At 39.3% G+C, this 15,730-nt stretch overlaps 1 protein-coding gene across 1 annotated transcript in view; it reads right to left on the reverse strand.

Annotated features, from left to right (window-relative positions):
- Znf385d (zinc finger protein 385D) overlaps nucleotides 1–10,387 on the reverse strand; it is an 813,868-nt gene extending 803,481 nt beyond the window's left edge. The window contains exon 1 of the mRNA XM_070018684.1: nucleotides 10,157–10,387. Within this exon, the coding sequence (XP_069874785.1) occupies nucleotides 10,157–10,262 (106 nt within the window). The 5' untranslated portion in view covers nucleotides 10,263–10,387. The remainder of the gene's footprint in view (nucleotides 1–10,156) is intronic.
- Nucleotides 10,388–15,730: the final 5,343 nt, after the last annotated feature.

Below are 15,730 nucleotides of genomic sequence, written 5' to 3' on the forward strand. Positions count from 1 at the left end.
AAGAAACAACAAGTCATATCAAAATTTGATGGATTATTCTACTCAGTGTAAGGCAAACTTCACAGTTTCTTCAGCTTGGGATGGATATTCAGCTCAATTTTCTACAACTTCTGTGTCTGACACAGTAGAATTTTAAGAACTGATTTGCTTGACAAGTGTTTTCAGGTTATCCACTTTGGGGATGAGTAGTAAAACATGGCAGCTTCTCACGGGCTAGTGCTGCTCATGGAGACTTGTACAACATCAAGGAAAATCCAAGTGGCTTTACCATGCCCTGCTTATTACTTCCTGAAATGACTCTGGACCTTGGTCATGACTGCTATCAGAGACAGTCTAGCTTCCCTAAAAGAAATCAACTTTCTCAGGCTCTTTGGCGAATAAAAAAAAAAATCATCAAAAAAAAATCAACAGTTGAAATCTGTTATAATGAAGTGAGCTGAAGCTCAGTAACCCTCACATCGCTCTGGTGGCATCATTTAAGGGGAAACAAAACTGATAAAAAAATTGTCTAAGTGGTGCAAAGTCTCGTGTTTAGAAACTTTGAAATGTTTGATGTTGTGCCAGACTAGAATATTTAAATTGCTGTGGACTCTGTAGTACTGATTCCTCTGAACATCTCTGCTACATCAACAAAGATGCTGCTCCATGAGCCATCCAGTTCCCTCATTAAGACAGTTCATGGGGAAAATTCTCTGCTGACTCAATGCCCAGGAATTGCCTTTCTAAAAAGTATCTTCAAGCCAAATTGACAGATCAACTCCAGGGAGTATATGCCTCCCCCCTACCCAGAACAAAGTTGTCAATTCTGCTTCATCTCTCTTTCCATATACATAAATGTCCCTTTTATGAGCTTCTTGGCAATATAGTATTTATATGAACTATTCTGAAGTACAATACAAATACACAGTAGCCCATTGATCAAGTCTCAAAATTGGTGGCTTCTTACAAATGAACAGATCCAGTCAAAGAAACAGCATCTCAGTACCTTCACTTCGTGATATTAATACTGTAACTTGTGATTGCAGCTTGTTTATTCCTCCTTACCTTAACCTCTTATTTCATAAAATGTAATACATTCATTTTATGGTATTTTCCATGGTTTCTAAGAGTCCTTCAATCCATTATTTTTGCCAGCAGGAAAAAAAAGATAAGGTTAGACAGAATTCTCAGCTTTAACACCCAAGACCCAATGCATCAACATCAGCAATAACAACAACAAATCAATTGTACTCCATGAAAATTTTAAATTTTCATGCAACAAAGACACCATCTACCAACTTAAAAAACTGACAACACAATGGTAGAGAATATTTGCAAAATATATATGTGGTAAATGATTAATATCTAGAATATATAGAAAGATCCTCATACTAAAAAGGAACTCAGAAATAAGTGTAAACAGACCTTTCTTTAAAGATGTACAAATGGCTAAATATATGAAAAGATGCTTAACATCCTTATCATAAAGCAAATGCATATCTAAAATATGAGATACTAGCTCACTTAAAATTAGAAGAGCTACTCTCAAAAATAGAAAATAGATATTGGTCAGGATGAGGAGATACCAGCTTACTGTGTATTTGTAGGATTGCAAAATAGAAATAACAGCCAGGTACCAGAGGCTTGCACCTGTAATCCTAGCTATTCAGGAGGCTGAGATCTGAAGATTGTGATTCAAAGTCAGCATGGGCAAGAAAGTTCCTGAAACTCTTCACTCCCATTAAGCACCAATAAGCTGGAAGTGGAGTTGTGGTTCAACTGGTAGAGCACCAGCCATGAGCCAAAAAGCTCAAAGTTTAAGGACAGTGTCCAGGCCCTGAGTTAAAGTTCCAGGACTAGCACACACACACACACACACACACACACACACACACACACACACACACACACAAATGTTCACAAACAAGACCACACTAAAGCTACAAGCAAGACTATGTTTATTGCAGCATTATTTACCATAGCTAAGATATGGAACCAACCCAGATGCCCCTCAGTAGATGAATGGATCAAGAAAATGTGGTATATATACACAATGGAATTCTATGCCTCCATCAGAAAGAATGACATTGCCCCATTTGTTAAGAAATGGAAAGACTTGGAAAAAATTATATTAAGTGAAGTAAGCCAGGCCCAAAGAAACTTAGGTCCCATGGTTTCCCTTATTTGCAATATCTAGTATATGTCTGAGTCAAGCAGAAAAGGTCAGATAAGTTGATGTTAGGGAAATGAACCCTAAGATATATATTCAAATGTTTTTTTCTTTCATGTGATTGTTTCTAACACATATATAAGATTATTTCTTTGTTGCTTTGTATGTCCCTCCCCCACAGTAAAACCCCTGCTTTCACTGTATTTAATGTCGGTATAATTTGTGGAGGGGAAGGGGGAAAAACAAATCGTTTAAATAGGGATACAGGTGGACCCATTACAACAATGAGATGTACAAGTTGTTATGTCGAAAACAAACTTTACAAATATTGGTGCTGGGGGGGGGAAGCTTGGGTGGAGGGATGGGGGAAAGATGGGAAGGGGAAACAAAGGAGGAGTCTACAACGCTTGATAAGAAATGTACTCATTATCTTGCCCTTGTAATTGCACCCCCTCTGTACAGTATTTTCACAATAAAAAAATACAGAATCTAAAAAAACAGGAAGCAAAGTAGAAACAACTAAATATATTCTACTCACTACTGCCAAGAAAATCAACAAATGCCTTTTAGAATGAAATGTATAAAAACAACCCAAAAGTCCAATTAAAGGCTAAACTTCTAGTTAAACTAAAGTCCAATTAACCAGAACAGCTCACTGGTTGCTATTTCTAGTTAATAGTATTACATAGTTGATGAATGGTTAGTTCTCATTCTAAAAGTTTATTTGTATTTAATTATGCTTTCCTATCCATTTTTTTCTTTTTCAAGGCATACATAGAACAATCAATCACAGAGCACAGTTCAATCATTTGGCCTGGCTGAGTTCTCTATAAGGCCTTTGGCATGGTTCCCTATCTTTAAATTGAATTTAATAATAATTCTTAAGATTTTGAGGTTAAACAGAGAGCCAGTGTGCTCAATAAAAGTAAAGGCGTAACCATCTACAACAATACTATCATTTATATACTACACTCTTCATGAGAACAAGATCTTGCTTCTCCTAACATCTTCGATGTTCCTGCAGACACTAGCACTGTACAGGGATATGAGTCACAGACCAAATATGTATTGACTGCATTCCACTAGAGGGAAGAGGACCAAAAGAAATTATTGGCTGCCCTGTAAGTATCTGAAGTAAGCTTGGTCAGAATTTAAATTTGAGTTCCAATAATGTACTTTACAAATATACTGAGTTTCTGGTCCTCCCTCCATTTTTCTGTGTCATATACATACTTTCTTCCAACTAGCACAATATGAAAACAATTTTGTTAGCAAAAAACTTTGGCATGACCACATGTAACTCCCACACCTTGCCACCACAGCATCAATTTCTATCCCCTAAAATCTATAAATGTTACTTTTATTTGCATAATTACATGAAGGATTTTCAAGTGTGGAAGTTTTCCTGGATTATCAGGGAAGCCCCTAACAGAACCACAAATGGCCTTATAAGTCACAAGAAAGAGATATGATGGACAGAGAAGGCAAAGTAGAGACAAAGGTGGAAATTGGATGGATGTGGCCACAAGCCAAGAAATGGCAAACAGAAGCTTAAAGGGGCAAGGAACAGCTTCAGAGTCCGGAAGGAACATAGTCTTGCAAAAGCCTTGATTTCAGCCCAATGATACTTTGTCCAGACATTTAACTCCTAACCTTAGGAGAAGATAAGATTCTGATGTTTTAAGCCACCATATTTGTGGTACTTTCCTGAGAATGGATGGCATATGGCACAAATACGTGATGTTCACTTCATTCACAGCTAGGGATATAGCTCAATAGTAGAGTGCTTGCTTTGTTCCAGTTCTAGTACCACACACAAAAAAATATCTCATAATGTGTACTTAACTCAGTAGCCACAGGAAACTAATAAACAAAGATAATGATTAAAAACAGCTAATATGCATAGATTAGTCACTATATACTATACTTGTATCACTTTAATAAGTCTTCATTCACCTTAATAAGATTCATTAGCATTATTTTATAGATGAGGCAGCATGTATTTAGTTGACTAATTGCCACATGTGATAGTGAGTGCCTGTAACCTGTTCAATGAGGAATATGGAAGTCAGATTGTAGTGTGAGGTTATCATGGGGAGGGAAAAGCATGAAAACTTACCTGAAAAATAAATTATGTACAGTAAGGCAAAAAAGGCCAAGCCTGAGTGGTGCACATCCCAGCCAAATGGGCTAAGACTGGGCTAAGACTTGGGAAGTTCTATTCCAAGAATACACGCAAGATTCTTTCTCCACTAACAAGTAGGCATGATGACACATGCCAGTCATCCCGGCTATGATGGGAAGTATGAAATAGGTGGATGCAGTCCAACTACAGGCCCAGGCAGAAACTGAGACCCAATCACAAAAAGAAACCAGTGCAAAAACAGGCTAGGTATATGGTTCCATGGTAGAGAAAGTGCCAGGGCCTGAGTTCACATTACAATATCACAACACTAAATAAGCAGATAAATAACACAGATACACCAAGTTCCCCAAGGCTTGTAAGGAACTAACTCAGAAAGAGGCATTCAAGTTTTCGAACTCACTCAAATATTGTATCATATGCAATTGTAAACTTTGTTTTTACGATATTAATGTCAAATCTCCCCCTCTGCAGCTGATACTATCAGTGAAGTGCAACCTTTCTTCCTTAAGCTCATCTGCATGGCTTAAGCAAACTTAGCCCAACAGTGATTATGTAACTCAACATGTTTTTTTTAAAAATCTAGACTTTTCAGAATGTCTGCTATAGTTTCTTATTTCATTACTCTGTTTAAGGACTTCCAAAATGTGAAGATACTCTGGAAAGGGTTCACTCCTTTTTCTTGTATATCAGTTGAGGGGTAATAGATCAAGGAAGAAGGAAGGAATCTCTAATAAATACTCAGAATGCATTATGAAAATTGCAGTGAATAACTCATAGCAATAAATGGAATGCATAAGGAGATCATGAAAAATAGAGAAGGTCTGACTCCATGTTATGAGAGAGGCTTAGGAAAATCTGCAGGTAGAGCTCCTTACACAGAATCGCAGTCATATTTCTTCCCTTAGAGGGCATAGAGAGGTCGGATGGAGAATCAGCATGTGTGGAGATCCTTAGCCCAGCTGAGCTAAGGCTTCATCAAACAGAAGAAAAGAATCCCCCTTGAGTACCATGCTCTCATTTCAAAGATGTTAAGAAGTCATGTGCGACTGGTTGCAGTATATACTTCCACAAACGTATTTTAGAGAATTGTTCCTTTGTGTTTCAAATAAGGTGAAAAATTAAACAAATGGGATAACATTCGAAGCAAAGTGATAAAGAGTTTCAATTATCCAAATGTCCCTACTCCATTGTACAACTGCATTTTAGCATTCTCTACTGGTTTCTCAATGGGTTAGGAATAAGATAGTATTTGAAATACACACCCCCCAACCTAAGGAAAATACTAAAAATGATACAGAATGACCTGAATATGATTAAAATCTCACATAAAAGGCAGAGCTTCTTGCTAAAGAAATGAGACTCATTTCTGAGCATTGGGATCCTTAAACTTCCATTCATTGCAATCCCTTTTTAGGTATTAAGATAGCAAAAACAGAAGTATCTGAGCTGGGGCTACTGTTTCAAAACACATTAGGCTGTCGACTTAACTTTCATTCCTCACAGTTTTAGAAGCTGGGAAGTCCAAGGGGAAGGTGCCAGCAGGTTCAATAACTGGTCAGGGCCTTCTTCTTGATATACACTCTACTGTCAGAGAAACAGAGGTCTCTGCTTTCTTCCTCCTAAGAGCTCTATTCCCCTTACAGGTCCTCTACCCTCGATCTCATCTAACTCTAGTCTGTGGCTTCACTTCCAAATAACAGCTCAGTTCGGGTTAAGACCTCAAAGTACAAATTCAGGGAAGGCACAAATGCTTCGTATATAATAGGGCACTATCACTAATTTTATCAGACCCTCTACTAGAAGATATAAATAAGTACATTTTAATATCCTAAAACAATTTAAATCTCTAGTGTGTGATTTCTCTTTCAAAATATAAATTACCCTGACAAATTTTGGGCATGTGCTCTCTGAAAGCTGATCTCAGCCTTCCTAAGTGCTATTTAAGTGCTCACTTGATTTTTCAGCCTAAAAAAATGTTGTTTTCCTCAAAGTCTTACTTCAGAATACTTGTCCAAAAACTAAGTGCCACCTAGCTGGAGTTCTGAGCTCTTGAAAAAATAAAAAATCACAATTCCCTTTCCAATTTAGTTTCTTTAATCCGTTATGTCAATGTGGCATATGTTTACCCTTTTTCACATATTTTATGATTCCTATATAAAATGACCAGCATAGGCTGAGCTACAGAATGACAAAGTAGATTCAAAGTTGCTACAGAATGGACAAAGGAGGTTATTAGGAATGAATGGTGATAGACATGGGTCTTTATCTAGTTCACAAACTATTCTGCATTTAGATGGCAATAATGACTGTCCAGCATTGGACAGTCTAACTAACTAACACTAACTTCTACTGTTTAAAAAAGTGAGTTTTTCTGCACATGACAAAATTTCATTATGGCTGAAAAAATTATATATGGCATACACACACACACACACACACACACACACATACACACACACACACACACACACACACACACACACACTTACTGAGTTTAAATTACTTTGCAGAAACATGGTTGTTAAAATCACCAAATGCCATCTAATAAAAACATCAGTCTTCTTGTCAAAATACAGAACTTTAACATTTAAAAAATCATAGTAGAAAAATCCATCTGTGAGATTGTTACAAGTCTTCTACTGTCAAAAAAATATTTTGAAATTTGGTTGTGTTTTATTTTACTAAGATTTAATATGTTTAGCTACCATAACAAATTCATTGTCCACTACCAAAATACAAACAAACCTCTAGGTGAGTTATTACCATAAAACTACATTTATGTTTCCATTTAACCTTTGTTACACATACAAAAATGTATTATTTATAGCAACTAAAACTTGAGTTTTTAAGGCTCCAACTATATGGAAAAGAGAAAAATGGAGATTTTATGCAATGCTAAGTGATTACTAATGAAACAATTTAACCAACTTAAAACACAAGAGAAATCACAGCAATAGTTTTACTTTAATGGGACAGAAATAATATGTTTTATTTTTAAACAATAGGATGCCAAGTAAGTACAACAAATATCTTTAATTTGTCAGAGATTTTCTATTTCCCAAAACTGTTCTCACATCTGAAGTATTAATAATATTAGTGTCCAGATAGGTTTGTCCAACTTTAATTTGATAATTCCATTCATGTACTGGCAGGTCAAATCTAAATTAAAACAAGTGTAATTACAGCTTGTGAAAAATTATGACACAGAGATCTTTTCTGTTTTTTTTTCCCCCAAGCTTTAAAACTTCACAATCCTTAAATAAGCATTAACATAATTTATGAATGAACTCATCATAATGAGTTTATGAGCTCAGAGCCTGTAAGAAAAAAAAAAGATGAAAGGCACTCAAATAGCAGTACATACTCCAATGAGAAATACAACATAGAAGTAGATGGTCTAAGTTTTGTCACTGTAGATGAAACACAATGTTTCTCTACTTGCAATTATTTTTCATTATCGAGCTAAAATGCACCAGGTAAATAGCAAAACTCACATCAAGGAAGTAATTGTTTTGAAAACACTGTTGAAAATAAAAAGGGAATCTTTAAAACAAGCTGCATATGCCCTCTTAATAGAAATTCCACATCCTGTTAGGATCCAAGATTTAATTAGAAGCTGGCTGAAATACGAGTGTCTTCATGTAGATCTCTGGGTGACTCAAAATAGGCATGTGATGCCAGCAACACATATTCAATGTTATAAATCAAACTCTATAATATAAAATTATTGATTTGCTATGAAGAGACTCAAGAGTCACCACCAAGGTGAACACTCAAATCTCAGCATTTAGCCCTCTTGAGCCGTCAGGCTGAATTATATAAATGCTACACAATTGTCATTTGGTTTTAATATCAAGTTCCACATTCGTCTGCACTAGTCATCTGAAACAATTGTGCCTGGATGAATCTGTGATATTGCCAGCAGTCTACTTATTTTTCACAGGTTTTTTTTTGTTTTTATTTTTGTTTTTTTATCAAGTGAGGCTTAAGGAGGTTGCATTTTGTTTGATAGAACTGACACTGGAATACAGCAATAATGTCCAGCATACTCTCTGGGACTTTTTTCCCAACTTAGCATCACTATTATTTCTTTTTCTTATCTAAATGGAAATGGTAACCGCAGAACTTCCTTCTTGTGGTTGGGCCCATTCAACACCAAGCTACAAAGCCTGTTGTGCAGGACATGATAAGTAAATGTTCAATGATGATTGATGATGAGGATGATGGTGGTGGTGGTGGTGGTGGTGGTAACTGATGATTAAATCATTTCAAAAGTCCTCCAGCCTTTTGTCACATTGTTAAAAATCATCAGCTCCTAGGTTTTTTGGGGGACTTGGGTGTCTTTTTCCTACTACAGACAACTTCCAACACTGCATTAACTTTCATCTGAAGCAGTACATTAAACTCGGGAAGTTTACCCCTTCTCCCAGTCCATATTTTAGCGCCATAAATAGAGTGCTCAAGTTAATTTCTGAGGAACATCTGGAAAGAAATGTAAAGAAATTCCAGCAAACCCCGGGCACGCTGTGCTACATCAATCTACATAATTTGAAATGACCCATATTTGTCTTTCATGCTTAAGAATCCAGCCCAGTGAGACTGACTAAAGTAGCCAGCACAGACCAATGGAGAGCGAGAGAAGCCGGAGCACGGGGGACCTTTCAGGTTGGTTTCAGAAAGCAAGGTAAGCTGGCATGAGTGGACTCCTGAAGGGCGTGTTCAACAGACCAACTAGCAAAGAGCTCTGGCATATCTCAAGGCCCCTGAAAGCACTCACTGTAGGAATGTTCTGGAACCGAACTAGCTCCACGGTTCTTCGTTATACCTCTAGCGTGTAATGTATTCTTCCTCATCTGCTTCAAAATTAGAGACACTCAAAAAGCCCAGGAACCTCATACTGTTTTGTGTGAAACCACAAACCAGCTCATGCAGGAGCAGACATACACAGAGCTTCCAAAATGAAGGCGACGCAAACTAGCCTGGAGCATAAGGGAGAAGGGATCAGAAATTGAGCATTTCACACTAGGCAGCACCATTTTCGAGGTGTCCTCGGACCCCCCAGTTCACACTGGCAATAGAACTTCTTTCAAGATGTGAGAAGTCAAAAGGTCCGCCAGCCTGTGCTCCCTAACTTAGTCCACTCGGTCCAAGAACCCTGATGACCAACACATTCAGAATCAGGTATCTTAATATTCCTGACCCTTGGAGCCCCATCCTCCATGCCAGCCTCTCCTGAAGGGGGCCTTCCCAGAACTCTAAATCTTCTCAAGCTTCTTTCAAACCCTGTACATCTTGTAGACACTTAGAATTACTCAAAAGAAAAGCGAAGTCGAAGTACAAAAATGAAAAAAAAAAAAAAAAAAAAGACAGCCCCACTGCCCCACTGGACTTCCTTTTCCCAACAACTTTGCCAAGGGTCCTAGGAGAGAGTTAGCCAGCGAACAAACCCAATAGGAGCCAGCTTCCAGCTCGTCCATCCCCTGGTGACCCAGACCTCCACTCTGGCAGGAGAGCCAGGCTGGCACTATGGCCCACGATGGCCATTCTGCCCTTTGATTTGTATAGCAAGTGACCCAGAGAACCCTCCGGCACCGCACTCTCTCAGGCCAGCCCAGCCTCACACATCTCTGATTCTTCCTTCCCAGCAGAAGAGTCAGAGATGTGGACAGAGATCGCGGTACCAAGAGAAGCGGACCAGGGTCTGGCTAGTGCCCACGATGCCCCTCTGGCTCCCCCTGCGTGCCCCAATCCCGCGCGCCTCTCATCCTGCCCGCTGGGTGCGCCCTTGGCCCCCCGTCCTGTGCCTGCAACCGACCAACTCTGTTGCCTGAGCCCAGACACCTTTTCGGAGCTCAACTTACCGTGGTTGGGCTGAGCTTTAGGCGTCTCTGGGAGCTTTTCCTGCCTTCCTCCCGCCGAGCTCTTCATCCTCTTGCTGGCAGCCGCCCTGCGCCCTGGCCCTGGCATCCGGGAGCAGCAGCCACCAGGGCTGTCTGTCCCCGGGGGCGCACAGCTGCCTGTCTGTCCGTGGCTTCCCCCAGCAGCGGTCGTGATCACCGCCAGCCCGGAGCGGCGGCCGCGGAGAATGGTGTCAGTTGCTCCGCGCGCGCGTGCTGTCCCTGGGCGCGGGCTGGAGGTGGCCGCGCTAGCGGCGCTGGGCACGCGTTCCAAGCCGTGCCAGCCCCAGGTGCACTGGGCTGGGGAGAGGTGCCAGCCGCCGTGAGGGGGAGGGGGCCAGCCTGGAGGTGGCTGGAGAGCGCAGACACCAGGTTCCTAGAGAAGAACTCGGTTTCAGGGAATGAATGGGTCTGGCAGAGTGTGAGAGGGAAATACCAGGAGGAGAAATACACCCAGAACCTGGAGACGGGGAAATGAGCTCTTGTGCTGGCTTCTGGAGCCTCTGAGAAGCTTTCCCTTTGTGCCCGGGTCCCTAATCCTCCACGTCTGGATGCAGTGTCTAAGAACTCTCCCACCCTCTCCTTTTGAGCAGTTAACCCGAGCCACCTAACAGACAGCAGATGCAGGGACTGCACTAGAGTGGAATGGACTAGAGTCCCACGTCTGCAAATCTACAAGCCCCTTCGGTTGCTCTCATCTCTCTCCCTCTCTCTCTTCCTCTTTCTCTCCCACTCCCTCCTCTCCCCCCCCCCATACACACATTAGAAAGCTTTCTCTGGCTCTCCTTGTTCTACAACTTACAGGTGTTTTTCTCAAACTTTATTGCAGCCAGAGAACATCTTTGGATCTTCTGGAAGTTCCCATTCTGACCCAAGAGTTCTAGGAGGGTCGGAGATTGCTTGAGAGTCTGGATTTTTATTTTTTTTTTAACATGGCAGAGTTTCCAGTTCACGAACCACATTTAGGCAAAATACAAAGGAGCAAAGAAACCTGCTTTCTGATCTCAGCTGCCCTTGTAAATAAATCTGGACTAACCAGTCACTGTTTTGTCGAGGGGATTCAAGTGGCTGTGGAAACCAATTGGTTTATGAACGTGAATATGGTATCAAGGATAACATACTCCATTATGCTACATTGATCTTATTGCTAATAACTACTCCTTATAAAAATCACTATGAATTCCAATAGCGGTAAATGAGTAGAGATATTGATAACTTGCCACTCTATGTTCTGAAGAGATTCAATCCGAGAAAAGTAATGCTACCCGCCTCCAACAAATACTTAAGTTTAGAAAGAAAATGCAGGGAATGTTTTCTAAGCAGTAGTCTGTTCCACCTCAGAGGAAGTTGCTGAATGTCTCAACTATGTAGCAGTAGTGTTCAATTGTGTATTGAGCATTCAAATTGCTTATTAGAAGCTAATAAAGAGACTGGTGGTAGACATTTATACGTGTAATACTAGCTACCTAAAAGGCTGACATCAGAGAATCACAGTTTAAAACCAGTCTGGGAAGGAAAGTCCATGAGAGTCTTATCTCCAATTAACCACTAAAAAGACAGAAGTGGAATTGTGCCTCAAGTGTAGAGTGCCAGTCTTGAAAGAACAGCCTCCATCCTGAGCCCCAGTACTGGCAGGCATGCACACACATACACTTAATAGAGGGGGCGGGGAATGAAGAGTAACTGGCAAGAAATAAAACAAAAAACGAAAAAAAGCCAGGCACAGTGGCTCATGCCAGTAATCCAAACTACTCAGGAGGCTTAGATATGAGGATCATGGTTCAAAGCCAGCCCAAGCAGGAAAGTCTGTGAGACTCTTATCTCCAATAACCACCAGAAAAATTGGAAGTGATGCTGTGGCTCAAGTGGTAGAGTACCAGTGTTCAGTTGAAGAGCAGCGGGACAGTGCCTAGGCTCAGAGTTCGAGCCCCACAACTGACAAAAAGGAAGGAAGGAAGGAAGGAAGAAGGAAGGAAGGAAGGGAGGGAGGGAGGGAGGGAGGGAGGGAGGGAAGGAGGGAGGGAGATGGGAGGGAGATGGGAGGGAGGAAAGAAAGAAAGAAAGAAAGAAAGAAAGAAAGAAAGAAAGAAAGAAAGAAAGAAAGAAAGAAAGAAAGACTACAATCAGCATTTGTGATTTGACACAGTCTGTTAAGTTTAGACATATGTCCACCCCAATACTTTACCTGGATGTTATCATTCATCCCTGCATGTGGATTCAATAAAAATCCAAGATTCACCCAACAAAGGCCTTTCTGGGACAAACAAAATTGGGTCCTGTCCATACTTTGGAAGAAATTATTGACAAGATACCAATGACAATGATGAGATGCCAGGAGAGAAGAATACATGCATCACTGAGAAATTCAGAAGGCAGAGGGGCCTGGAGTAACTCACGAAAAGGTGAGTAATCAAGACAAGCCTTAGCACATAACAGAATTTCATTAAACAGAATATGAAAAGGGGATCATGTACCTTTCTTCACAGAACCCAGAATACATGAAGGAAGGTAGAAAAAAAAGCTTAAAAGATTGGCAGGGGTAACCTATGTTTCTTTAGATCTGGGTAGCTTCACTTAATATATTTTTTCAAAGTCTTTCCATTTCCTTAAGAAAAGTATAAAATCTTTCTTTCTGATGGATGAGTAGAATTCTATCATGTATATATACCACATTTTTTGTTCCATTTTTTCACTGAGGGGCATCTGGATTGATTCCATATCTTGACTCTGGCAAACAATGCTGCAATGAACATGGTTGTGCTGGTCACTTTAGTTTGGCATTGTTGTGTTCTATTGGATAAATGCCCAATGGAGTGGCATTGCTAGGTCATAGGGTAGCTCTGTTTAGACTTTTGAGGAACCTTCATTACTGCTATGCAGAGTAGCTGAACAAATTTACATTCCCACCAACAGCAAAAAAATTTCCTTTGGGCCACATCCCCATCAGCATATGTTATTGTTAGGTTTTGTATTTGTTATTGTTAGGTTTCTTGATTAATGGCCATTCTATTGAGGGTGAAGTGAAATCTCAATATTGTTTTGATTTGCATTTCTTATATGGCCAGAGATGGTGAACATTTATTCAAGTATCTATTGGCCATTCTTACTTCTTCCTCTGAGAAGTCTCTCTTTAAGTCTTTATCACATTTCTTGGTTAGGTTATTGAGATTTTGTGGGTTTATTTAGGGGAAGGGTTAAGTTTTTAATTTTAAGCATATTTTAGATATTAGGCCCTTATCTGATTTATAGCTTGGAAAAAAATTTTCATTAAGTGAAGTAAACCAGATCCAAAGAAATGTAGGTTGCATATTTTCCCTCATTTGTGGTAACTAGACTGTGCCTAATAAATCTACAAGTAAACACTGAATGATTATACATTTATACATATCTACACCAGAAAATGATAAATTATACAGGTCTCTAGACCTTCACTCAGTAAGGCCAAAGGAAGGTATGCAGAGAAGCAGATCACCAGGGCTCAATGGCTAAGTGCATATGATCATATAAAATAATATTTTGCAAAACCAACTCCAAGAAAAGGAAACAAGAGTGTTTTAGTTGCTATTTTTGATGTTTTTGTTTCTTTTCCCTTTGTCTTGTTTGTTTGTATTTGGTGAAACAAAAGGTGAACAAATACAATGATTGTATATAGCAAAACCCCAGGTAAATGATTGTGAAACTAGGATAATGGTCACATTATAGTCGCAATGGGTTCTGGGCAACAGTTTGTGTGGTGTTTATAGTTAGGAGCTTTAAGCAAGAATATGGAATACAATTTTCAGGAGAATGAGAGGTTAGTGAGGTAGGATTATGAAACCCAAAGAATGGAGAGTAAAAGCATGGAGCTGCCTGTATTCCCAGTATCCACATACATCATTCTAAGGATTAATCAAAGCAATTGACTGGCTTCTCATTCATATTTGCTTTACATTGTGGTTGGAGAAGTCAGAGAGCATATGTTATCATGTTAACCTCATACCTAATGAGGTGCTAAGGAGAAAGTAGATACCAAAAATATTTATGGTATTTACACAACTAATAAGCTAGCATTACACACAAAGAAGAGACAACAAAGCACAATAAAAAGGATGGAAAGAAATAGCTAAATTATTTTGTTATTTCTATGTCATGGAAACCAGTTAAGAAAAAGGTTTGTTACAGAGTTGGTTGCTGGTGACAGCAAGGCCCAGAAACATTGAAGAGACACATTAAAGGACACACAGAGGAAATTTTTGATTTTATTATGGAGGAAGGTCCAACTGAAGATTTAGTTCGTACAATTAACACAGTTACACTGGAGAAGTATTAAAATCTGCTGGTATCAGCAAAAAAGAGATCTTGTAATTTGCAGGGAAATGGATGGATCCTGAAAAACAATACTGCTTTAAATAAGCCAGACTCTAGAATAAAGAGCATATAGTTTCTTTTCTAAATCAAACTGGCTAAAATATAGTATAGATATATAGTATATATAGTATAGGATATTCAAGAGTCAAATTCTGTGGAGTCAATTCTTTGAGTCAAATCTTTAAATAATCAATAGTTTAACAAAAAATGAGTGGAATTTGGAATTGGAAGTCACAGAGAGAGGTGGATAAATGGAAAAGAGAATGGTGGGTGAACACAGTCATAATACTCAGTGTACATATGTGAAAAAAGTGAGAAATGAGTTGCAGTGGGAAGAAGGGGAGGTGGGAGTGGAGAAAATTATGGAAAAGGGAACTCTGATCGTGATACACTGGACACGTTGATGGATATGTTAAATTGCACAGACATTTGGAAATGAAACAATTTTAACAGAGATCTGATGGCAAAGAAAGTCCAGTAAGAAAAATCAATCATTCTTTTCAAGGAATGCTACAGAAAGAACTGAAAATGAGAAAGAGGGTGGGACAAGTTTAAGACTACTTCAGGAGAATTTTTTTTTTTTTTTTTGCCAGTCCTGGGACTTGAATTCAGGGCCTGGGTGCTGTCCCTGAGCCTCTTTGCTCAAAGCTAGCACTCTACCACTTAAGCCACAGTGCCACTTCTGGCTTTTTCTAAGTAATTTATTGGAGATAAGAGTCTCAAGAACTTCTCTGCCCAGCCTGGTTTTCGAACCGTGATCATCAGATCTCAGCTTCCTAAGTAGCTAGGATTACAGGTGTGAGCCACTGGCACCCAAAGTCAGAAAATTTTTAATTTCCGGTTAATTCCTGTGGCTTTACTTAGAAGAAAGTGAAAGCCAAAAGTTTTGGGAAGTTAGAAATATGAACAAAACTTAACATCCTACTTAGGAACATCTCTAGCCACATCACTCAAGACTGAACCATGTCATGCTCATCGGTGGATCAGATGTTTTTAAAGAGTTTTTTTTTTCCACAATCAATATTTAACACAATGTTCCTTCCATTTCTTTTGGATGTGGGATACCACAACCAGATTTTACTAGAATTAAGACACCAGGAAAAGTCTTCATGGAGGAAACCTTTACCCATTATTAGAATCTTAGAAGGAGCTGATGCGCATATACATAAAATTACAGTAAAATTTTTTAAG

This window comes from Dipodomys merriami, unplaced genomic scaffold (genome assembly GCF_024711535.1).
Source record: "Dipodomys merriami isolate MVZ:Mamm:240054 unplaced genomic scaffold, mDipMer1.0.p SCAF_13, whole genome shotgun sequence".
Lineage (NCBI taxonomy): Eukaryota > Metazoa > Chordata > Mammalia > Rodentia > Heteromyidae > Dipodomys > Dipodomys merriami.